This window comes from Grammomys surdaster, unplaced genomic scaffold (assembly GCF_004785775.1).
Source record: "Grammomys surdaster isolate TR1022 unplaced genomic scaffold, NIH_TR_1.0 125408, whole genome shotgun sequence".
In the NCBI taxonomy this organism is placed as follows: Eukaryota; Metazoa; Chordata; class Mammalia; order Rodentia; family Muridae; genus Grammomys; species Grammomys surdaster.
This window is the reverse complement of record NW_021620278.1, coordinates 755,079-780,375: the sequence shown is the minus strand read 5'-3', so window position 1 is coordinate 780,375 and position 25,297 is coordinate 755,079. Positions and strand designations below refer to the sequence as shown.

The 25,297-nt window shown below is 42.6% G+C and overlaps 1 protein-coding gene and 1 non-coding gene across 3 annotated transcripts in view; one reads left to right on the top strand and one right to left on the bottom strand.

Moving 5' to 3' along the window:
- Vps13d (vacuolar protein sorting 13 homolog D) overlaps window positions 1–25,297 on the top strand; it is a 219,532-nt gene that overhangs the window by 110,102 nt on the left and 84,133 nt on the right. For both annotated transcript variants that reach the window (XM_028786006.1, XM_028786007.1), the window contains 11 exons: window positions 1,596–1,719; window positions 2,377–2,612; window positions 4,816–4,924; window positions 7,793–7,956; window positions 8,712–8,820; window positions 11,878–12,057; window positions 14,278–14,394; window positions 15,274–15,423; window positions 20,603–20,752; window positions 21,631–21,727; window positions 24,048–24,196. In XM_028786006.1, the coding sequence (XP_028641839.1) occupies window positions 1,596–1,719; window positions 2,377–2,612; window positions 4,816–4,924; window positions 7,793–7,956; window positions 8,712–8,820; window positions 11,878–12,057; window positions 14,278–14,394; window positions 15,274–15,423; window positions 20,603–20,752; window positions 21,631–21,727; window positions 24,048–24,196 (1,585 nt within the window). The remainder of the gene's footprint in view (window positions 1–1,595; window positions 1,720–2,376; window positions 2,613–4,815; window positions 4,925–7,792; window positions 7,957–8,711; window positions 8,821–11,877; window positions 12,058–14,277; window positions 14,395–15,273; window positions 15,424–20,602; window positions 20,753–21,630; window positions 21,728–24,047; window positions 24,197–25,297) is intronic.
- Window positions 23,674–23,802, bottom strand: LOC114637757. The gene has a single exon (XR_003713788.1). It is a non-coding gene; the product is annotated as a small nucleolar RNA SNORA27 (small nucleolar RNA).

Sequence of the window (25,297 nt, the reverse complement as noted above, 5' to 3'; positions counted from 1 at the left end):
TAAGTTGAAGTCATCATGATACTTGAGCTGTATTAAATCCAGCACCTACCACAAATAATGCTTATGATATGTATCTAGGAGAATATCTTTGTTTTTAAAACAAATAATAATACTATGACTATGATACCATTAATACACATGCAAGGAATTTAGTACCTGCACAATGGTTTCTAATAGATAATCTGTTCAGACTGAATGAGTGGTCGAGTTTTCCTTCACTGCAGCCCAGTCTTTCTGGTCTGGGATCTGGTCAGCAGTCATGTATATAATGTTGCTACAGAGACTTTACCTCTTGTAGTGGGGACCTGGCCCACCTGTCCCTCTTGTCTGTCAGCCAGTGGTGTTTGTCAGTTGCTCCCGTGGTGCTGTCATGTAGGACATGTTCTTTTCTGTTTTTGGATGCTGGTGCCTTGTATGTAGATTAGGTCAGTCCTTTGCGTGAATAGTTCCAGCTTATGTGATCAGTGCATCCCCTTTCACATCAGAAGGCCTGTGGCACACTGATCTGGTTACTTGTGTGCTTTGATCAATTGGCTGTCATGGTGCCCAACATTATGCCCACCTGCTCCCTCTGCTGCAGACTCACCTTTCCATTTTCATAAAGAAGACTATTTTGTTGTTGTTGTTGTTTTTGTTTTTCGAGACAGGGCTTCTCTGTGTAGTGCTGGCTGTCTTGGAACTCACTCTGTAGACCAGTCTGGCCTCGAACTCAGAAATTCACCTGCCTCTGCCTCCCAAGTGCTAGGACTAAAGGCGTGTGCCACCACTACCCGGCCCGTAAAGAAGACTAATCCATTGAAGGATTATTTAAGCACAGTGTTCCTTTTCTCCAAAACTTTTATACAACTGGAACTATTTATTATGTCAGGGATTGGAAATGGTGATTTTCTAATTTCTCCATTTGTTAATTGATATTCTTCTGTAAAAACAAGTTCTTTTTAAACTCTAGTAATATATCTTAATGCACTTAATGAAGTGCACATACATACACAATACACCATTGTACATCTTCCCTCTGGGTCTCGTATAGCTTCTGGTGTGGCTTGAACTCACTGTGTCCGAGAAAATGACTTTAAACGCCTGAACTACACCCTAACCCCTTCACAGGTCTTCATAGAATAATATCATCTGAAAAGATGATGAGGAAATCACCATTTTGTGCTTTGTTCCTAGTTTCTACTTTCTAAGTTTTCAAAGCTTTAGTCTTAACTATATGCATGTATGCATGTTTGTGTGTGTGTGTGTGTGTGTGATGTGAGTGCTGGTGTGAGGAGGCCCAGTTACATCACCTGAGCCTGGAGTTTCAGTTGGCTGCGAGCTTCTCCTTGTGGGCTTTGCAAGAGCTGTATGGGCTCTTCCCTGCCTCCTCCTCCTGCTCCTGCTGAGTCCCACAGTGTTGTGAGTAAGCAGTGAAGGGGCTGTAGCCTATCCCCCTCCCCCCTTTTTAAAGGTTCATTTTTATTTTCCGTGCATGAATGTTTGTGTGCATGTGTGCCTGTGCATCATGTGTGTACCGGGTACCCTCAGAGCTCAGAAGACATTGAATTTCCTGGACCTGTCTCCTTTTAATTTGGCCTTTGATCCTTGTTCTGTAGAGACACCCTGGGAAAATGCTTCTTCCTACGGGTGGAGATTACTCTCCGAGGAGCTACATATAGGATCTCCTTCAGTGACACAGATCAATTACCACCACCTTTCAGAATTGACAACTTTTCCAAGGTATCAGTGCTGCTGAAGGTTGGCTGCTCACGTGGTACAGGGTGGAAGCTATTGGCACAGTGATTGCAACACTTACTAAAACTCTGTGGCCCTGAAACTCCACTCTTAAGAGATGGTTTCAGCTGCTGTTGTTACTATTTTTAGATTTGCTTACTCATTTTATGTGTCTGAGCATTTTGTCTGCATGTATATGTGTGTACACCAAATGTGCCTGGTGTTTTCATAGATCAGAAGAGGGTGTTAGATCTCCTGGAACTAGAGTTATGGATGGTTGTGAGTTACCATGTGAATGCTGGGAATCAAACCCAGGTCTTCCACAAGAACAAGTATTTCTAACTACGAAGCCACCTCTCCAGCCACTTCTGCTAATTATTTTAATGGCTGACCTGCCTCGTCCAGATTAAAGTAAACCTTCTGCCCCCAAAAGAATTTGGTTGACACAGTGCTCTCTGTAGACATTCTACAACATAGGCAAAGGAAGGAATCAGATTGCCCAGTAACAATTGAGTGCACTGCTGTTGCTCAGTCACAGTGAGAATTTCTATAATCTTAAATGCTAAATGGAAATCATAAGGTTCTGTTTCTTGTTTTAGTCTGTGTTTGGGTATGTGAGTACCACAGTGGACACTGCCCTGAATGAAGCCCTCTGCCCTCTAGGTTCCTGTTGTCTTCACTCAGCATGGCGTAGCTGAACCCAGGCTGCGGACTGAAGTGAAGCCCATGACATCACTGGATTATGCCTGGGATGAGCCCACCCTCCCACCCTTCATCACACTGACCGTTAAGGGGGCAGGCTCATCAGAGATCAACTGCAATATGAACGACTTCCAGAATAACCGACAGTTGTACTATGAAAATTTCATTTACATTGCTGCCACCTACACATTCTCTGGGTAATTCTGGACACAATGACTGTTCATGCAAAGCATAATATTCTAACTATTCACTGGTTTTAAATTTTAGGCAGTTTCCAAGGAAACAAGTGGCAGCTGATCCCTTCTTTGTCTACCAGATCTCAGGCTCAGGATCTACCCTGAGAGACTACCACATCCTCTTTGTAGCTTGCTTTCCCTAGCGTCTCACCTCTTCTTTCTTTAAGGACCCCCCTCCCCCTTCCTCTTCCCAGATTCCCTACCCCCACCCCCAAGCATGGAGCCTAGCATTAAGCAACACTGACAAGTCTTTTCCTGGATGTTGAATTCCTGCAGTGTTTATCTTGACATTGGGCTGGTGATGTTTGTTTTCGGGTTGTTCCTATGGCACTGACCAATGTGACCTGCTTAAAGGTTAGTGCCTGCAAAACCAGTTCTGTCTAGTTGCAAGTCCCACGTGCTCCTTGTTTTCTCTAAGTTCCAGCAGCCACTGATCTCTTTAAAGGGAGAGTCCTAATGGAGACCCTGGAGCTTAGAAGTTGAGACTGGAACAGGGAGGGAAAGGAGCTCTTGGGAACCCTGACACAGTGGGACAGAACCTGGACCCCACTAGGGTGCTAGGAGCTGGAACCAGTTTTTAGAGTATAGCTGATGATGTTGGTTTGCATTCTTGGAAGAGTTAATAACAGAGAAGAAAAAAATAGGGCTTTTTAATTTTCATTGAGGGTCAGATTCACATAACAGAAAACCATTTCAAACTGAACAGGTAGTGGCGTTTACTATATTTATCACTTTGTTAATTTCACCAAAACATTTTTGTTATCCCTAAAAGAACTTCCATTGGCACCTACTCCTCATCCCCCTCCTCCCAGGTCTCAGCCACCACTGACCCACTTCACTTCCTGTCCCTGGGGGCTTTGCTAGCTGGGTAGTCCCTGCAGTTAGGATCACCTCAGACCTCCTGTGTCTGGCACCTTTTACTGAGTGTAATGTCTTGGGTTCATGCCTTGTTCCTCTGTTTCTTTGAAATGCGTTCGGTCTGTGTGGGCCTGAGAAGTGCTGCGGGCTCTGTCCCTGCCATCTATCCATCTCTTGGTATGCTTTGCAGCTGCTTGTGTATCTTTTTTGCAGGTTTTGTTCTCTAATGCTATGAATTGTCTTTTTATTTTTTGATGGTATCATTTAAAGAACAAAATCTTTCCATTTCAGTGAAATCTAATTTGTTGAATTTTGTTATGCTTTTGATGTCTAGATGACTAATTTTTAACTGAACTCATTAGTACTTTCTGCAATAGTAAGGACTGTTGCAAACAGGCAGGTGATCTAAATTAAGCATCTTTCAAGCACTGTGCACATCCTCCAGGGCAGGCTAAGAACGGCTCAGTGGGTGCAGGGCCTTATCCATAAGCTGAAGTTCCTGGGTTTGCAGCCCAGTTCTCATATGAAAAGCTAAGTGCAGTGGCAAGTGCTTGTAACACCAGCACTGCGGGCAGAAATGGGCAGATCCTGGGCCTTGCTGGCCAGCCAGTCTAACTGAAACAGTCCCAGGTCCAACAAGACCCTAATAATATATAGAGTAATTGAGGCAGACATCCAGTGTGGACCTCTGGCCATACTACACAATGTACATATACAGGTGTGTTTACCCAGCCCTATATATACAGTCCCCCAAACCCTACACAAATGCTGCTGCTGCTGCTGCTGATGATGATGATGATAATGATGAAAAATGTAAAAAAAGCTGAACAAGACTGCAACTTTCCATAAGGCTTGGGATTTCTGAGTCGCAGGCTTGAACTGAGGAGAGGTGTTTTTGGCCCATTGTACTCTTCTCATCCTAATGTTCCCTTGGGATGTCTGCCTTGGTTTTATGATGTCCCCCTTAAAGATTTATGCTCATTGTTTCATTTCTTAATTTTGTGCCAGTGAAATTATGAGGACAGGGAAAGCACTTGAGTTTTGTGTTCTTACAAATAAACCTTGAATTGTGCAAGGGTAGGGGCAGCTCTAAGCCTCCGTCTTGCCTGGCTTTTTCTTTAGTTTGTGATTTTTGTTGGTTTTGAGGCAGAATCTTTTGTATAGGCTTGGTTCTCTTTCTACTTCAGTTTCCTGAGTGCTGAGATTACAGGCACAGGCCCAACTTTTTTGTTCTTTAATAGAAATTTATGCTTTGTTGTGTGTGTGTGTGTGTGTATACTCATTTTACTCATTTATTTCTTCTTAGTTTGCAGGAGGGAAAAGGAAGGCCTGTGGCTTCGCACAAAGCAATTACCTGTGCAGAACTTGTCTTGGATGTGTCCCCAAAAACGCAGAGAGTCATCCTGAAAAAGAAGGTAAGAGCTCAGGATTGGCAGCTAGGGTGGGGGCTCAGGAAATGGGTCAGGAGCCCTGAAGGTACTGGGTGCACACTCACTGTGTCTGTGGACACTCTCACTGTTGCTGCTGGACCCCTGGCCTCCTGAGTCCATGACTTGTGGTTTTTGTTGTTCTGTGTTTTCATTTGAAAATGCCCCACCACAGGCCTCCTTTTCATGGACTCTAAATTAGCATGAGAAAAGTAAGGTGCGCCTGTGAGTGTAGGAAAATATGTTTGTCAGCCAGCCTAGATTTGGAGGGAAAGGCAGTAAAATTTGATCAGAGATCTTATAAATGACAGGAAGAGTGGTAGTGAGTAGTTGAAACTGAAAAGATGGCATAAGTTAGGGTTGGCAGAGATGCAGCAACCACTCTCAGGGAGGAAGATCACTGAGTTGTCATTTGGAACACATAGACCGGCAGAGTCTGTGTAGTTTAAATTCTACAATTCCAAGAGCCCTGATGGAGGACTATGTTTACACTAACATACCCCTACATGTGGAATAAGGTAGCTTATTCGTAATCGATGCACTTTGAGGTTATGCAAATCTGGATAGATTTCCAATAGTCATGGACCACTCTAAACCTTCAGCCCGATGGACTTCTTCCTTCCTTCCTCAGTCTCACCTTAGGTTTAGAGACGAATTTGCTAGCAAAGAGGAAAAGGACACCCCAGAAAGATGATTCATCTCCATTTTTTAAGAGAGTTCTGGATGGTTCCAGCTTGTGACAGGTAAATCCCTGAAGGCCAGCTGTCTTCACTTGGCAACTGGGTCCTACCTCAGCCTGCAGCATCTGAGCTGCTTCCTGTGCTGGCTGGGACTGTGGGCAGATGTGAACACAGACAAGGCTGTGGGAGCTGCCTGGGGAGCTGGAGGCTGACTTTTATATCATTGGCATGGGCAGAAGTTCCAGCAGCAGCAGTGGGTGCTGGCGTCCATCTGAAGCTGGTTTTCTCATTCCTCCTGAGCTGCACTTTCTTACCGAGTTCCTAGGGGTTTTAAAGGAACCATCTCAGATGATATACATGAAATGCTGTGTTAGACATGTGGGAGTAACTGCATAGCACACAGTTCTGAAGACACTTGTGCCAGGCTCACACTAAGCACTTTGTGTGCCAGGCTCACACCTAACACAAGAACTGAAGAGAGAGGTTAGTTTGCCCATTTGACAGGTCAGGAAGCAGGCTCAAAGAGCTTAAGTGCCTCATCTGCATTACACAGGCTGTAACTCCTCACTGTGACTGTGCAGTTGGGTCTCAGATCTGGGCATTTTTACTCTGATGTTCACATTATAACCTTTGGTTTCTGCTCTGTAGGCTGTAGCTCAGTAGTTACACTGCCCAGCCCTAGATTCAGTTCTTAGCACTTGATAAGGAACATTGTAGAATGAAAAAAACTATCTTTCTGTCACATGCATATCATATGAATGAGTTAGTGGGTACTGGAGGTATCCACTGCTGTGGTACAGCTCCTACATGCTAGGAGTGTGTGACCCTGAGAGTTGCAGTTTGGGTAGAGATGTCCCTGTAGTAGAGTTATGTGGGCTGTGTTAGGGAGGCAACATGAAAGAACAGTTAACTACACTCTGAAATTAGATGGGTCTGTCCCACTGCTCACTGGTTCTGGCAGCGTGGAGAAGTTACTTCTTTTCCCCAAGCCATAATGTCCTCTTCTATAAGGACAGTGACAACATGTACCTTGTTAGATTATTTTCAGAGTTAAATGAATGACTGTATCTAAATCCTTCAGACCAAGGCCTGACCTGCAGCAGATTCTCAATAAGTATTATTACCTATACTATACAATGGGTTAAATAAACTCCTGTGACAGACTTGGAAGCATAATTGCAATATCTAAGTATTTTAGTAAATTAAGTGCGTTGAAAATTAAAAGCAATCAATAGAAAATAAACTTTAAATTCAACCAAGCTAATACTTGGTTGTAATCAATTTGTAATTGTCGAGACCATAAGCATTGAAAGGAGTAAGGGCTGCTGCTGTCCCCACTCTAGCAAGTTACAAGAATGCCAGTTACAGGTGCTGGACTGTGTCTATTCTTGGGATAATTGCACTCTCTTCTGGTCTAAAGACACCTGAAGTCATCATCACATGGAAGAGTGAGAATCATGGCAGGATATCTAGGTAGGAGATTAGCCAGTCATTGGCTTCTGGTATATAGGTTATAAAAATTTCTTTAAAGTTTATTTTAATTATTTATACCTGTGTATGTCTTTGTGGGGGCTTGTGGATTTATCAGTGTACCTTACTTTGGAATCCAGGTAGGGTCCTCAGATCTCAATTACAGGCAGTTGTGATTTGCTGCCTGATGTGGGTGTTGGGAAGTAAACTTGGGTCCTCTGCAAGAGTACACATGCTCTTAACCGTGAAGTCATCTCTCCAGTCCCAAAGAATACTTCTTAAAAACTTTGTACCACTTTCAAATTTTGGTTGCTTGGTTTAGGGGTTTAGTATGGCCTGGTGAGCTGGTTAGGGTGTACCACATAATCCTGAGTACCCAAGTTTGAGCCCCAGATGTAATGATGGAAGGAGAAAACCAACTCCTGAGAATTGTCCTTAGACTGCCACACATGTGCACCATTAGTCACACAGGGTGGCACTCAACACACATTATACACACATACATATACTAATAGCAAAATAAAATTTAAAAAAAAAAGAGTTTCTCATACTTGATCTAGCTAGAAATTCACAATAATGAAATCTGTAGTCAAGTATTTTTTTGGCGTGGGAAACATCTAAGTCCAGTGGTAACTGGAGAAGCTCCTTGGCCCATTGTGAGGGACAGGGCTAGCTGTGATAACATCTTTGTGTATCTGCCCATTAGGAACCAGGAAAGCGCTCACAGCTCTGGAGAATGACAGGGACAGGAATGCTGGCCCACGAGGGCTCTGCAGTGCCCCACAACCCCAACAAGCCCTCAGCCACGCGCTCTATTGAGGGGTCTGCTATCCTTGATATTGCTGGCCTGGCTGCTGTGACAGACAACAGGTAATCTGCTGGGTAGTTTTTTACGTCAAGTTCATTGCCTTCAAATTCAGATTTGAGGAATTTTCCCCTGAAAATAAGTTCTGTAAACTGTCGTGAGAATTTGTATATTATTTTGATTTTTTTCCTTAATCATTGATGCCTGTCAAATTCTCAGGTATCATTTAATTTTAAAGTTGTGACAGTACCCATACAGGTGTTAAGAAAGATCAAATAGTAAGATATTTTATAGAAAATAAACATATATTTTACTGAAAATTCAGTCTCTCCTTCTTCTCTAAAATTGAAGTTTCTATTCTTAAGGTTTTTTTTAATAATGTGTTAAATCTTTCAAGAAGAATGAATTTAATAGCACTACTCAGACCTGTTTTTTATGAGTAACTCTGTGGTCAGTTTACATGAGTTACTTTAAATAAGTTACTTTGTCTACTCATGTATTAGTTTCTCCGTAAAATCATTGTGTTTATATTTTTAATTGTTACTTCATTTATTTCCAAAAATATATCCTTTAAGACACAGAATTAAATGTTTAGAAATGGAACCCTGAAGACAGTTGAAGATTTTAACTGTTCAGTAGATAGCTTCTCCCAGACTGCAAGATGGGTCTCTACTCTGTTCTTTTGAAGATTTTCCTTGTGTTGAGGCTCAACTATGATGCATGTTAGATTGCAGGGTGGGGGTCCTGGTAAGCAGAGGGGCAGAGCCTCAGATTTTCCTTAGGCTTCTACCCAGAGGCCTCATTGTATGTCTCTGTCCAGATATGAGCCACTGATGCTGAGAAAGCCAGATCGTAGGCGCAGCACAACACAGACCTGGAGTTTCCATGAAGGAAAATTGACCTGTGGCTTGCACGGGCTGGTTGTTCAGGTCAGTTGCTTTTGACACCCTATTTTCAACTCTCAGGGTCAAAAAGCCTCAACGATGTTATATATGATGAATTATCCAAAGGGAAAAATTAATCAGAGTGCAGGACTCTCTAGTTACTTCATTTTTGTTAAAGGCAGTCAAGAAACTTTTGCTGTGCATTTATATGTTCCTACATGGGAAATGTTAATTTCTTTTTTTAAGACTTATTTTATTTTAAAATGTGTTTGTAACGGAAATATAATGACATCATTTCTCCCTTCCCTTTCCCCCTTCTAGCCCCTTGCACTACCTTTTCTCCATTCCTTCCCATGCTCCCACAGCTTTCAAGTTGATGGCCTCCTTTTCTTTATTATTATTCTTAGATGCATGCATGATACACATGTATGCACTAGTATATACAAATGCATCCTGCTGAGTCCATTTTTGGTTTTGTGTGTCTCTGCCTTTAGGGCTGCCCACTCTGCATTAATGACTAATCTAGGTGACTCATCACCAATTCTCTTTCTCCCTGCAGTCATTAGTTGCCTATAGTTTTTCCTCTGGGGGTGGGACCTACAAAACTTCCCCCTTCCATGTTGACATGTTCATTGATATTGCCATTGTTCCTGTCCTCTCTATATAGCCGTTTATAGGAGAAAATGTGTCTCAGCAGGATTTGTGGTATTCTGGCTCTTATAATCTTTCTAATCCCACATCTCCTACACCTATGGCTCAAGATTTATTTTAATTATGTGTATGTAGTATGCGTGTGCATGTATGTTTGTGTACATAGTAGTATAGGTGTCTGCAGAGTCCACAAGAGGGCGCTAGAGTTATGGGTGGCAGTATGCTACTGGATGTGGGTGCTGGGAATGCAACTTAGTTCCTCTATAAGAGCAGCAAGCGCTTTTAATCTCCGAGCCATCTCTCAGCTCCATAGGTGTTCTTGAAGTTGACAGATCAAGGGTATTAGAAGTAGTTGTCCTATGTGATAGCTTTTTTTACTTTTGTTCTTCCTCTGAAAATGTTTTTCCTGATGATGTAAATTACCTACATTACTTTTTAAAAAAAAAGAGGGAAAAGTATCCACTAAAAGCCTAAAACTAGGGGGTAGTTAGTTTTAGATCTTGGAAACTACAGTATTCTTCTGTAAAGGGCTAGGAGCTGATCATGAGTTGTACACTGTCGTCCTTATCTTCTTTCTCTTCCTCCTCCTTTTTAAATAATTGCTTTCCCAGTATTCTTTCATTTCTTTTTAATTTTTCCAAGATTATGTTGTATTTACATCACATTCCCCTTTCATCTTTTCAAACCTTCTCATATCCTCCCTTTGCTTTCTTTTAAATTTATGTGTGTGTGTGTGTTGCTTTTGTGTGTATGTTTTCAAGACTATTTCATATTATATAACCAATTTGTTTATATATATGCTTTTGATTTTGCTTATTGCTACATTCTTAGTGGTATCAAAATTAGCATTTTGTTGTAGCAAATATGACAGGCAAGATGCCTAGACAGTTTTTTTTTTGTCCTGAACTCAGCCAGTCTTGGGCAGAATAAATTTCCATGTACTTTACAAGCAAATATGTACCTTGGAAACTAATTGTCAGACATTAGATTTCCTTTCTTTGGGCCAGGTATCTGAGGTGCTCAGGTGGAAGGGTAGCTTGTACAGTGACTGTGTATGCAGGTCTGCCCTTCATGAAACTCACAGAATACAACAGTCCAGCAGCAGGTCCTCGGCATAGTCAGTGTTTCTCTCTCAGTGGAGTCAGGCTGTCCTCTCACATGGTGCTGTGTACAGCCATAAGAAGCCTCTTCTGTTTGGTGAGATTTATTTTCTTTACCTCTGTGGCCCTGAGCATTTCTCATCAAAGGCCAGCTGCTTACTTATGTGAAGCTCACATCTGGAGTGGATTTGGGATTTTCAATTAGCAACACAATTCAGACTTCTAGAGGCAAAAGAAGGCTTGTTATAATTGGTGGGTTCCGGGTCTGACCCTGACTTTACTTCTAGTTTTTTTTTTTTTTTTTTTTTTTAAAGCCCATGTAATTCCAATTTTCTCCGAGCATTTTCCTCCTACCCAAATCCCCTTTCAGTGTTTGCTGTTTCCTGGATCTGCCCACCATGTCTTTGCTGTGAATGTGTTTTGGATAGGGAACTGGGTTTGTTTCATTCCTATGCTAAGTACAGCAATAGAAGACTTGCAAACATTTTCTGACCTGCCCTTTTCAAGTTATATATGTACTTTCTAAACTTACCCTTATGAAAGGCTTTCACTGTATTGAAACCTGCCCTATATGTCTCAGTATTTAAAATGAACGAAGATGGATGGGCATGGTGGTGCATGCGTATAATCTGTATAGGAGGCAATGAGCTTGAGGTTGCCCAGGCAAAAGAGTAAGGCCACGTTCTGAAACCCAAACCAAGAAATAATATTGATATGTTCGTTCTCTCTAGTCTTTGGTATGTTCCCATGGGCCTTGCACTGTAGACCTACATTTCATGTGAGAACATAGCAGGACTGTGACTGTTTCCAAAAGCTTGCCAAACTGTGTCCAGTCCGTATTATAGTTGAAAAGTGGCATTGACTTGGCCTATTTGGTGTTTTGCCTTCAGCATAGGGGAAGTTTTTGCTTTAGAGCTGGCTTTTCAGTTGGAAAGTTGAATGACAGATGATCAGTTTTAGAATATTTAAGATTTTCAGACAAACTTCAGTGATAGTACTCAAAGAAACAAAGCTGGATTTGGCTACTTTATAAACTTATCTTTAGTGAGTGAGACTTACTCTAAGGTGGAGTAAAACCGGTCTACTGTCTTTGTGGGGTTACCTCTTACTGTGTGTGCATGTAACTTTCCATATTTTTCCATGTTGATGTAGTAAACTTACCTTGCCATTATATACAACCCTTCTTCTTCTTCTTCTTCTTCTTTTTTTTTTTTTTAAATTTTCAAGACTAACAATTGTGGCTCCTCAAAGGAGATTTTCAATTCATTTGTTACCTAGATGGTATATAGAATTGTCCAAGTCTGTGCTTTGGCCTTAACTTCTTATACATGTTTATTTTGACATCCATTAGGCCAAAGGAGGGCTTTCTGGACTGTTTGATGGAGCTGAAGTTGTTCTTGGACCTGACTCATCTGTGGAGCTATTGGGTCCAGTTCCACCAGAACAACAGTTTGCTAACCAAAAAATGAGGCCTGGTTCTGGAATGTTGTCCATAAGAGTCACCCCGGATGGACCAACGAGAGCACTCCAGGTAAGAATGAGAAGGACCCCACACAGCCCATGTCCTTTTCTTCCCACCCGCATGGTCAGCTGTTTAACAAGTATTTATTTTAGTGTATTTGCATGCTGAACGGGCTTGGTCTCTGTTACAGAGTTGTATGGGAGCACAAATGGAAGTGAGTGCAAACATAAAGTTAAGCAAAGTCTAAAACTGCTTAGGACTTAACCAGGCATGGTTGTGCTTGCTCATACTCTGTCTTCAAGAGGATGACTCACGAGGATCACTTGAGTTCAAGGCCAGCCTGGTTACATGAGGAGACATTTATCTCCAACATTTAAGAATTTAAAAAGATAAGAAAAATGCAGAGTGGTATTCTCAGTGTAGTTAATTATTATACTCATTTTTTTTTTAAAGATTTATTTATTTTATTTATGAGTACACTGTAGCTGTCTTCAGACACACCAGAAGAGGGCATCAAATCTCATTACAGATGGTTGTGAGCCACCATGTGGTTGCTGGGATTTGAACTCAGGACCTCTGGAAGAACAGTCAGTGCTCTTAACCGCTGAGCCATCTCTCCAGCCCCTATTATACTCATTTTTAAAACAATTGATGAATGACTACTCAGAAAAGGAGCTTTTCTACCCAGACAAATACAATGGTGTGTCACGAAGGGAGGGGTGAGGGGCATGAAGGGCCTGGGCTGTGAGGCTGACAGAGTGCCTATAAGATATAATACTCAAAGAGCAGTAAGTTAAGAGAAAGAGTGAGCCTGGTAGAGAAGGCAAGGCAGAGGGGCTTCACCATGTTGGGCATGTTCATACAGAGATAATTTTTTCAGCAGCTATTAGAAGCAAGCAGCATCTCCTTTACTAAACATGTGACAGTGAGCCGGCAGTCTGAATTCCATCTTCATAGTTTACCTTAGGGGCATAGACAGCTGCTGAGAGATAAACATAGGAAGTTATTGTATTAGGGTTCTTTAGAGGAGCAAAACTTCTAAAATGAATATATGTATGGATATTAAAAGCAGATTTATTGGAGTGTCATATAGGCTGTGGCCTAGCTAGTCCATCAATGGTTATCCTGCCTGAAGGGCCAAGAGTCTGGGGTTGTTAAGCCGCAAGACTGGATGCTTCAGCTGGTCTTCAGTATGCATTGGGACCCTGAAGAAGTAGATTCTAATACCAGTAAAGGAATGCTTTAGCAGCAGGAGAGAGGAGAAGCAGGCAAAAAGTAAAACCTTCCTTATTCCATGTTCTTTTATATAGACAGCCATAAGACATGGCCCAGACTTAGGATGAGTCTTTGAACCTCAAATGATTGATTAAGAAAACCTCCACAGGTATGCCCATCTGCTTGGGTCTTAGTTAATTCCAGGTATAGTCAAGTTGACAACCAATACTAGCTATCACAGTTCTATAGTATTTGGGAAGCTGAGAAGTGAAGAGACTGGTATTGGCATATGGTAAGAAATAAGTCTAGAGACAGGCTTGGGACCTGAGATTCAATCTAATGGTAGAATGTTTAGTCCAAGGCAGGCAGGAGTCAGGGATTGTCGTGATAAGGATTGATCTGAGATAACTCATTGGCTGCAGTGTTAAAAAGATTGGAGGCAGAGAAAGCCCAACTAAGAGGCTTTAGCATGATGATCAGAAATGGTGCCTTAGAGCAAAGTGCTGGGTGAGGGGAAAAGAAGCTAATCCAAAGGAAGCTGACTGAGTGCTCAGTGACTGAGTGTGGGATGGGGCCTGAGGCAAAGTGGCCTCTAGGAATCTGTTCTAGGTAGCAAGAGGGGGATAAAAGTCCACATCACTAAGCAAAATGCACATGAGATTTGAGGGAAAGAGAAATTAAATTGGCACTTGCTAGGCCGAGTTAACATGGTTCTCTGTGATGGCATCCAAAAGCCATTGTGACTTTCGATCTGGAGCTCAAGGTGAGATATGTGTTGGAGATGCAGGCATCAGTCATAGAGTAATAGAGACCTGAGGGAAATAAGACAATGGAGTCTTATGTGAGTATTCTGATGCAACATATCGTGCTCCACACCGTTATCTATCTGCAATACCATTTTACAGAGGCAAAAGGAACTGAACTGCAGAGGCCTGCCTGTGCTCTGTGAGGCCTGTCCTTGCTCTGTGAGGCCTATCTTGCTCTAGCAGCCTGGGAGGCCATTAGCTTCTGTGGTTTTCCTGGGCATGTTGGCGTGGAAGTGTGAGCCCTCCTTTTGTTCGGTTTTGACTTCAGATAACAGACTTCTGCCAGCGGAAAAGTGAGCGCTCATCATATGAAGTGGAGGAACTTCCTGTTACAGAGCAGGAGCTACAGAAACTGAGGAATCCAGACACACATCAGGAGCTGGAAGTAAGTTTACCAGTTTATTTATACATGTATTCATGTGTGTGGCTGTGGTACCACAGTGTATGTGAGATCAGAGGGGGACTTGCAAGAGTCAGTTCTCTCCTTCCACCTTTACCCACTGAACCATCTCACCAGCCCAGACAGTAGGTATTTAAAATGCTGCAGATTAACTTTCTTGGTCACCAGTTGGTTGAGAATTTGCTTGGTGATTGTGTGAACTCTTGACTGTGGGGTGCTGCTTCATTGTGTTTACTGTTACCACTCATGTGTTTATGTCATGCGAGTGATGTCTGCAGCTTAGGTGGAATCACAGAGTAACAGATGTTCCTGTAGATGACAGAAAGGAAGCTGAATGATCCAAATTTTAATAGTATTTAGAGAATAAGATATTTGACGTTTTCCCCTCCATCTGACTCACATCCTTCTTCCTTTGGCTTTGGGCTTTGGGAAGAGAATGACAAGCTCAGGTTGAGATGAGATGAGCTCGAGGAGCTTGCTTACTGGATCTTGGTGAACAGTGTTTAATCAAATGCCTGTGTGGAGCCATGTCAGATGCTGTGGAAATGCACAGAATAACCTAACAAGGAGAGAGGTTCTAGAATAATCACTCTCCTGTACTGTGCAGCATCTCCGTGTGCTAGGTAAAGTGTCCTCACACCCCAATGGTGTGACCTGACCGAGGAGTCCATCCAAAATGGAAGGCTTGGCTTCCAGGGAGATTGGGACATTTAAGCTAGAAAGGTGACTGTCAAAACTCTGCATTGTTTTTATACTCTGGAGAAGTAAAGAGAAGAGAGACTGAAAGCCATTCTTATCTATGTACTCCTCTGGCTTCTGTGAGCCCTCTTATAAACAATTGACAGGGTTTTGATTTCCTTTCAGGTGCTTGTGCGGTTAGAAGGCGGAATTGGTGTTTCTTTAATTAACAAAGTCCCAGAAGAACTGGTCTTTGCAAGCCTGACAGGAATCAACATCCATTACACTCAGCTGGCAGCCAGTCACATGCTTGAGCTTAGCATACAAGATGTGCAGGTACCAGGATGGAGTGTTGTCTTTTTTGTTTGTTTGTTTGTTTGGTTTGGTTTGGTTTGGTTTTTCGAGACAGGGTTTCTTTGTGTAGCCCTGGCTGTCCTGGAACTCACTCTGTAGACCAGGTTGGCCTCGAACTCAGAAATCCACCTGTCTCTGCCTCCCAAGTGCTGGGATTAAAGGTGTGTGCCACCACTCTACAGCTGAGAGTGTTGTCTTAATGCTCATTTATGTGTATATCTGTGTGTGCATGTGTATACATGAGTGCCAGTGCCAAGGAAAGACAGAGCTGTCCTCCTGGATCTGGAGTTAAAGGCAGTCATGAACCACTCAATGTGGATGATGGAAGCCATACCCAGGTCCTTTGCAAGAGCCACAAGTACTCTTTATGACTGAGCTGTCTCTCCATGGATAAAATATCTAAGCTTTAAAACAATCATCCTGTGAAGAGCTTCCACCCCAATGCGTCTCACAAATCTCTTTGTTTTTGAGACAGAATCTTAACTGTGTGGCCCTGGCTGACCTATAACTTACTACATAGAGTTCTATATAGTAAGGGCTAGGCTGTCCTGGAACTAACAGAGAATCTGCCTGCCTCTGCCTCCTGAGTACTGTCAACAAAAGCATGGTCATTATGCCTAGCAATACAAACTAAGATGAATTCCTGATTCTCTGGCTGATGTATAAATAGCTTATTAGTTAGCTAATGGGAGTGGTACCTGGTGCACACACAGTGTGCATGTGGAGGTCAGGGGACAAAGTCAGTTCTCACCCTCCTCCTTTACCTGAATCCTAGGACTTGAACTTGGGTTATCAGGCTTTGCATTGTCAGGTCCTGTCACCAGTGTCAGTTTTCCCATCATATGGGCTTAGACCAAAAGAACAGAGTCAGGTGGCCTTCTCCAGGAGGAGTTTAGGTCATTGTGGGGATAAACAACAGGGTCTGACTTCTACTTCCAGGCCAGATGGAGTAACTGAAACTGGCTTTATTTTCCTATTGAGATAAGCCCTAAATCCATAGGAAATAATAACAGTTTCAGAACACTAGACAGCTGACCACAAAGGACAGTGACCCATGCAAGTTGGGAAATAAAAGAGATGAAACTTATGCTGGCTTAGCTTGAGAAGTTTCCAGGCTATGGTGCTTGGAGAGGAGGCTGGATCAGAGGCCTGCAGAGTGGAAGAATTGAGAAGTCAGAACTGAGTGTCCACAGAGAGTGACAGCTAAGTCCACAGCAGAGGAACAGATTTGGCAGAGGGCCGATCTATGTGGAAAAGCTACTCATCCAGGAGAATCTGAGGGAGTAGGCTGTGAGCTGGACTGGAACCCTAGAATGTGTGGGGCATTGAGAAGAGTGCCAGGCAAGTCTTGCCTCCATCATTTATTGGCCCCAGATTGAATGCTGCTTTGGCCCTGTCTTGAAAATCATGAAAGGAAGCATCAACCAGTATTCCGAGAAGTAGAATGTGTTCCTCACAGACCTCATAATGTATTTGGGTGCAGACATGCCAAACACCCAACAAGGCAAAACTGACATGTTGTAATCGAGCACCACGGGTGGGGATAAGAAGCAGCACACTGTGAGGACAAGAATGCTTTCAGAATGGACCCAGCGCTAACGAAGTCATTAGGACATATTAAAACTGTTATCTGAACTGGAGTTTTGTTTGTTTAAAAAGTTGAATAGAGATATAGAAATAAAAACTTGACTTCAAGAAATGAAAATTTTACTGGATGTGTATAACACACAACCTGGATGGGAACTCCAATTGGCCTTCCATACCTGTGAGCTTCGTATCTGTGCTTAATATATCCAGAGCTTTCTCTATATCATCATTTCCTAAACAAAGCCCAACAACCATTTCCATAGCACTGACATTGGATGAGGCACCATAAGCCATATAGAGGCTATAAAATGTGCAGGAGGCTGTATGTGTACAAATACCACACCGCTTTATAGGCTAGAAGATTAATGGGTCTTAGCATACAAGGCACCTTGAACCAATTCACTGCCACTATGAGATGCCATAGGTTATATAAAAGGAATAGTAAAGTTAATCATGGATAAAAATATTATATATGAAGGAACAAAGCTAAGATGACAAAAGATAACAGTAGATTTCTTGTTGGGGAAAAAAAATGCAAGTGAGAACATGGCCAGCAACACCCTGAAGTGTTGAAAGCAGGCAAAAAGCTATCATTCTAGAAACCTACTCCCAGAAAAAGTATGTTTCAAACTTAAAGGTTTCTTAGTCATTGTTCTATTGCTGTGAAGAGACACCATGACCAAGGCAACTCTTATAAAAGGAAGCATTTAATTGGGGATTTGCTTACAGTTTCAGAGAGTTGACTCGTTATCATCAGGGGAGCATGATGGCAGACAGGTTCAGAAAAAGTAACCAAAAGCTTTGTATCCTCATCCACAAGCCTCAGGCAGATAGTGAGACTGGGCCTAGCGTGGGCTTTTAAACTCCAAAGCCCACTCTCAGTGGTACACCTTGTCCAACAAGGCTACACCTCCTCTGAACTCCTAGTGCTTCCCTGAACTAGGGACTAGATATTCAAATACAGGCGCCTATGGGAATTATTCTCATTGAAACAACCACAAAGGATGAAGTGAAGATGTTCTTAGATGCAGAAATGATAAAAGGATTTATTATCTAAGACCACAGCTTCCAAAAGCATTAAAGAACATTACCCAGCAGACAGAAAATGGTGCTAATGGAATTTGAATCAGCACAAAGGAGAGAAGTAAACCTGATGTGAAGACATGAAAAACATGTAAGACTAGGCTTTTTAAGTAAATCTCCTCAGGAGGTAATGGTTGCTTAGACGAACATGACAACACTGTGATGTGGTGCCTGTACCACATAAAGAAGTAAAATGATTAACAACTATGGCATGAAGTCTGCAGGGGACAAATGCAAGTTCAGCACTGCGATTTTTGTATATGAAGTAGTATAATGTCATTTAATGGTAAACCAACATATTGAGTTAAATACTGTAACTCCTCCCAAAATAATAATAATAATAATAATAATAATAATAATTGTAGGTAAGTAGTAAAGTAGAATGATGAGTGCTTGATGAATCAAAGAGAATGCAGAAAATGGGGAAGACAACATATGAGACAGATAGCAAGCCATAGCAAGATGGCAGACAAAGACTTAATGGTGCCAATTAATTGTCAGTGAGATCAACATAGAGATGGTCAGATTGCATAAAAGGGGCCACAAGAAAAGGTCTATAATCAGGCTAGAGGCTTAGGCAGGAGGATCATGTGTTCAGGGTCTGCATGTGTTATGTAGTGAGACCCTGTCTCCAACCTTCCCTACACTTGTTAGCTCTAAAGACTCAGATAGGTTAAAAGGGCCTAAAAGGGGGTGGGGAGGCATACTACAGTTTAACTAGTCATGTGGAAGGAAGTAGGAGTCACATTGATTAATGTCAGAACAAAGAATATTAGCAGAGATAAAGAAGGTAATTTCCTAATGATAGGAGAATTAATTAATCAAGAGGACATGACACATGTGAACACTGATACGTCTAATCACAGACTCTAGCCTTCTGACATTGTGACACTGTGTCATCTCCAGAAGCCTCACTTGAGAACTGTGCAATTGACTTACAAAGAAAGAAACTGTACAAAGAAAAAAGAAAATCTCAGAATGTTTTAATAAGTTTATGATCTCATGTTGTGCTGCATTTGTAGCTGTCCCAGCCTGAGGGTTAGACACACCTGATTAGAACATTAAAGTGTGTAGAAGAGAGCTGGTGAGGTGTCTCAGTAGATGAGGGAGCTTGCTTTCAGGTCTGATGAGAACTGACTCCCACAGGATATCCTCTGACCTCCACGTGCATGCACATGCAAACACCAACCAATTGTGTATCTAGCCTGATGTATGCAGTGATGAACAAGAGTCTCAAACACAGCAAGGACTGACATCCAAGACTGTCTTCTGACCTCCACACATGTGACCCTATGAATACACATCATTCACACCTGCATGCATACACTGGCACAAAGGTTGAAAACCAGAAAAATTGGAAGAGAGCAGGTAAACACAGAAAGAAAAGCTAAACATCTGAAATCCATGAACTAGAATATATAATTGCAGTAGAAAAAAAAATCAGTGAAATCAAAAGGTGTCTTTGGAGGCTAGAGAGACCATTCAACCTTCAGAGCTTGCAGATGACCAAGGTCTCTGCTCTCTTGTTTATAGAGTGTTTGGAACAAGGGAGAAGCATCAACAGCATAGCAGTAAGAACACTAGCCTTGAGCAGAATGGGCCTAGATGGAACCATTTCTATCATTGGTCATCTTGAGCAAGGGCTGTTCTGTACCTTCCATCTATCTGCTAGGGACAGTGTGCTAAGGCTTGTACGTAGGTGTCGCATGTATGCTGACCAGCACAGTGCTGGTCACGGCAGGTTGTGATGCATATGTTGACCAGTTTTTGACATGACAGGTCTCATTTGATGCTTTAAGGTTTTTTTTTCTATTTTGAAATTATTTTTATTGCCAAATATAGTGTCTATTTATTGTGTTAAATATGAGGTTTTAAATATGAATATTCTGTAGAGTAGCTAAATTGAGCAAACTTCTTAGTCTTCACTAAGTCAAGTCTAAGTCTTATAACTTCCCTTGTTATTACTATGTTGTTATTGTCAATTCAGTTTCTATTTACTTTGTGCATTTATATGTGTGCATATGGCAGAATATGTTTTCAAAGTTCAGGAAACAACTTGAGAGAATCAATTCTCTCCTTCCACCACATAGATCCTGGAGATTAAACTCAAGACTGGGAGCTTGACAGCAAACACTTTTACCTGCTGAGCCGTCTTGCCCACTCTGTTGTTATTTTTGAGGCACAGACTCGCTGTGTATAGTACATTCTAGCCTCCAATGCTCAGTTCTCCTGCCTCCACTTTCTAAGTGCTGGGATTGCTGGTATGCATCACTTGGCCCATCGTTGTCACCATCATTGCTCTTGGATTCAATCTATTTCTGAGTGTGTGTGTGAGTATGTGTGTGTGTATACACGAGTGCGAATGCTGTAGACATGAGGTGACAGAGTGGTCAGGGGACTCTGAATAGCCTGCATAGCATGAGGCACCAAATGCAAAAGCAATAAGCAGCTTGTCTTGTTTGTTTCTATTTTGTTGGCTTTTCCTCCCCAGGTGGACAATCAGCTCATTGGTACTACTCAGCCCTTCATGCTCTATGTGACCCCACTGAGCAATGAGAACGAGGTCATTGAGACAGGTCCTGCTGTACAAGTCAATGCAGTGAAGTTCCCCAGTAAGAGCGCGCTGACCAACATCTACAAGGTGGGCTGGCAGGGAGGCTGGGGACAATGGCATGTAGGAGGCACACTTGCTCTCTCACGGCCAGACCACAGAGTAAGCAGCAGCACACTGTGTGCACAAAGGTGACTCTCAGGGCAGAGCCACATGTGGCTTTTGTTTGACCATTGAGAGAAATGTTCAGAGCACCTTTTCTTGGCATCCTGTATCTTCAGTTGTATTGTCAGCAACCTTGGTAGTGTTGAACCCAGGGAGGCCAGAGGCATCATTCCTGAGTGAAGCAGTATCTTGCAGGCTGCTGTGGTCTGTTACTGAGTGTTGAGTAGTCCAGAGATAATTCTGGAGAGCTATGTGGAGTCTGTCCTTGGAATAATGTACTAAGTAAGCTGCCATGAGTACACTAACAGCAGAGAGTTAAAAGTAAGGAAGCTTTCTGACCTGGGGGTTCCCAAAGCAGAAGATGGCTGTGATAGCAGCAAGCTGTAAAAGCCAGAACCCTCCTTCTAGTCCTTTGTCACCAGTGCTGATGGGAGCAGGCCAACCTGCACCTTTACCACAAATCCAGTCATGTAGTTTCTGCTCACTGGTGAAGCCCTAGGGATCCAGCAAGGTGGCAAAATGTCCACTGAACACCTGGAATTCTGTCACTCTAACAAGCAAAGAGAGGTGAGCTGCAAGTCATTTATCATTAGATCACACAGGTAAAGAAACCATGAGACAGGCTCTTGCTTTGCTGCCCAGACTGATCTGGAACTGCTGGGCTCAAGCAAGCCTCCTGCCTCTGCCTTCCTCCATAGCAGAAACTATAGTGTCTGCCTGCCCACCTCACTGGGACCTGCTTCATGGCACAAATGAAAGCTGCTTTGATGCTTGAATGTAAACCAGACTTTCTTTCTCTCTAGCACCTGATGGTCACGGCTCAGAGGTTCACAGTACAAATTGAGGAGAAACTGCTACTCAAGCTACTAAGTTTCTTTGGCTACGATCAGGCAGAATCAGGTAAAGCTGATCACTCGACACATCTGCCTGAGATTGGCCCACAAAAATGTGTTACTCTGTTTGTAAAACACAGGTAGTCCCTAGACACCAACAAAGCTGGCTCTCTGCCTCCCAGTCTGAGCTAGCAGGCTCAGGTTTGGGGTTTAGCAGCTCCTTTCCCAAAATTGCTTGTTATCTGAGTTATGTCTAGGAACTAGGCTGGCCTGAGAGGATCTTGGCATCCTGGAATGTCCAATGGCTAGACTTTGCAAGTTCTGTCCCTCTGTTCTCATGGAACGGAATGATGGCCATCCTTTAGCAGGCTACTTTGTTATGAAACCAGCTCAGGGCCAAGAGTCAGAAATGCCTTTTTCGCAGTTGCTTTGGTTTAGTTTGAAAAACAAAACTGGCTAACCACAATTATTAATTTTTAACGTCTGTACCCTTGTACTTTAATGTCATTACAAAGGTTTCTTGTTGCTGTCCTTTGGCCTTTGGAAAGGAAGTCAGATCACTATCAGAAAGCCTGAGCTTCTTGCAAAGCTGGAGGGAGAGTTCAGCTGTTGTCTCTCTAGCCTCCTCATCACAGCCCCTTCTGCTGTCAGATGGCTCCAGCTAAGAAAGAAGTCAATGATGCACATCAACCTTTTTCAAAGATTGATTTTGTGTGCATGTGTGTATAAGTGTCTTCCCTGTGTGTATGGGTACCTGTGGAGACCGGAGAGGGCTCAGATCCCTTGGAGTTATAGGTAATTGTGAGCTGGCCTGATTTGGCTGCTGAGAACTGAACCAGTTCCTCTAGAAGAGCAGTAAGCACTCTTAACTGCTGAGTTATCTTTCTAGCCACTTGGCTAGTTTTTTATGTTTTGAGACAGTCAGTCTTTGTAGTTCATGGTCAAGCTCATGATCTTACATCCTTTAGCCTGTTACTGGCTGCATTTGTCCACCATGTTGGCTAGAGGGAAAATGCGTATACATACCCACAATGCAAGAAAAATATTTTTGTCTTTATAATATAGATTTAGAATTGAGCTTTAAATCTTTAGCATCATATCAAATAAAATGGGATTAACCTTTCAGAGTATTTAGGATTGTCTAGGGATTTTGCTCAGTGCTACTACCTACAGGTAGCATGCATGGGGTACTTGGCTCTGTCCTTAGTACCTCAAAAAGAAAGAAAGTAAAAAAGAGAAGGAGACAACTATTTGGCATGAAGAAGAAGCCCTGTCTGAATAGTCCTGTGCTTTGCACTTTGGCTCCGGCTCCAGTTTATTTGGAGTTACACAGCCACCTGAGGGCCCAACATCCAGGCAGGTGTTCTGTTTGGCTCCTTCCAAATAAGATTCACTTCAGGTTTCATGGGTCATGTTTTTCTTGTAAATCCCTCTTAGAACTTTTTAAAAGCCTTGCACAGAGAAACTTAGACTTTTGGGAAGACCTTGTCTGCAGGTCATTACTCTATCTCTACTTTCAGTAGCCCGTTGACTGTGGAAGGCAGGTCTCCTTTAGAGCACCCTTCAACTTTGAGTAGAACTGATGGCAGCTCCAACTGGGAATGTGCAAGGTAGCTGTGAGCATTCTCTCTGGTTTTCCTTTGGAGGCATCAGAAGCCAATGGGAATGGACATGTGGATCCTCCCATGTAAGGACTGAATTGCTTTTCTAGCCCATGTCCCTCCTTTGTACTCATGGACTGGCAATTAGAAACTCTTCCTCAATTATCCTGCTTCTGAGACTTGCCCTGCTCGGGAGGATGCTGTGCCAGCACTTTCTTAGGAACTGTTCTTATTCCTCATAGTGTTATTTATGTTGTGAGTGTCTTTTTTGGCTCAGTTGTACTGCACTCTAGATTCATATGACCTAGATCATGGGTACTTGTAATGACAGCAATAGTTCTGGAAAGTCTGTGGCCAGCAAATGAACCTGTGACTTTTGGCTTTCTTTCTTTTTTTATTTTTTATTTTTTATTAATGTTTCCCCTGACAGTATAAGGCAAACACTTAAGTTTGCCTGAGTTTTAAAAGGTTATTTCCTTTGCCCCACTTGAATGGCCAATGAAGATATTAAATCGACTTTTGGCTTTCTAAGATACTATCTGCTGGGTGGCTCAGAGTCACAGGTTAACAGATGAAGCTAACCTACCTTTGTATAACCAATGTAACAGTCTACTTTTATATAGAAATGGTATCTGCATATTGTATGCATTGCTGAGTCCACAAAGAAACTAAGAAAGTGAGAAGACTACATTTTGTTTGTATAGGTTTTTAGGTGAGGTCACACATGTTTGAATCATGATGCCAACAGCTTTCTGTTTTGTTTTCTTACTTATGCCTTTGGATCAGAGGTGGAAAAGTATGATGAAAACATCCATGAGAAGACAACAGAGCAGGGGGGAACTCCAACTCGATACTACTTTGAGAACCTCAAGATTAGCATTCCCCAGATCAAGCTCAGTGTGTTCACCTCCAACAAGCTGCCGCTGGACCTTAAGGTGAGCTTGCAGCTGGCACACTCTCCATGGGAGTGTATGTTGATTGTTCATTATCTCTGTCTGGAATTATCACCCAGTGCATTTATTTCCTTTTATACGTGTTCATAACTTGTATAATACTCTTTTTGTCTTATGTTTGGACATAACTTTGCTGAAGATCAAGATATTACCAAAAAGGATAAAACTGGATGATAAAACACTCATCTGTTCTTTGGATGGCTCTAGATTTACCTCAGAGCAGTAGAAACCTTTTTTCTGGGCTTAGTCCTGGTCTTAGGAACTGAAACCAAAACAGCCTTTCTTTTGACCCACTGCCCAGATCTCTCTTGCTGTCTTCTAAGTATCTATTTACACTAGGAAGGTCTGCCACTTTTGAAGGAGATTCAACTATAAGCTTGCTGGGATGTGGCCTTGTACAGCTTCAGGACATATCCCTCCTATTAACCATCTTGATCCACAGGTGACCAGTACAGCCTTAGCAACACCTTCATTGTTAATAACAAGGCATATTTTAAGGAAGGGAGCAGGCTTACATTCAAATCCAAGTCTGTCATGTCTGGGTTCTGCACTGCAGTATACTGTGCTGCCCGCTGGCACATAGATGAAGCTGTCATTAGACTGGGTGTCCTCAATGGTGTCCTTGCTTGGTAGGTGGGGAGACTAAAGCTCATGGTCTTATTTCTTCAGCCTGGTTAGTAGCAAGGTGCTGCTGGAAGCAGGAGCAGGGTCAGGTGCTTGTTGAAATGTCTTGCCTTACTCTGACTCCTAAGTCTGCCTCAGACTGGCAGCCATTGTTTCTGGTTCTCCCCTGTGCTGTGCTTAAAGACAGTTGTCCGTCCCTCCCTCTTCCCATTGACTATGCACTTTCCCCCTCCTTCCTTCTCTCAGAAGATTCAGGATGGCCTCGCCCTCTCTCCACAGAAGAATATCTAGATAGGCGAAATGAGTTGTGATCCTGCAGTGCTGGGCTCAGATGCCCACGCCAGTTCAGCTTCAAGGCTAGCCTGGAGGTGCAGAGGACCTTTATTTAGTCCAGTGCATAGCCACATGAGGAGTGTCAGCACAGCCCCACTGCAGCACATTGCTGCACTGGGGGAGTGT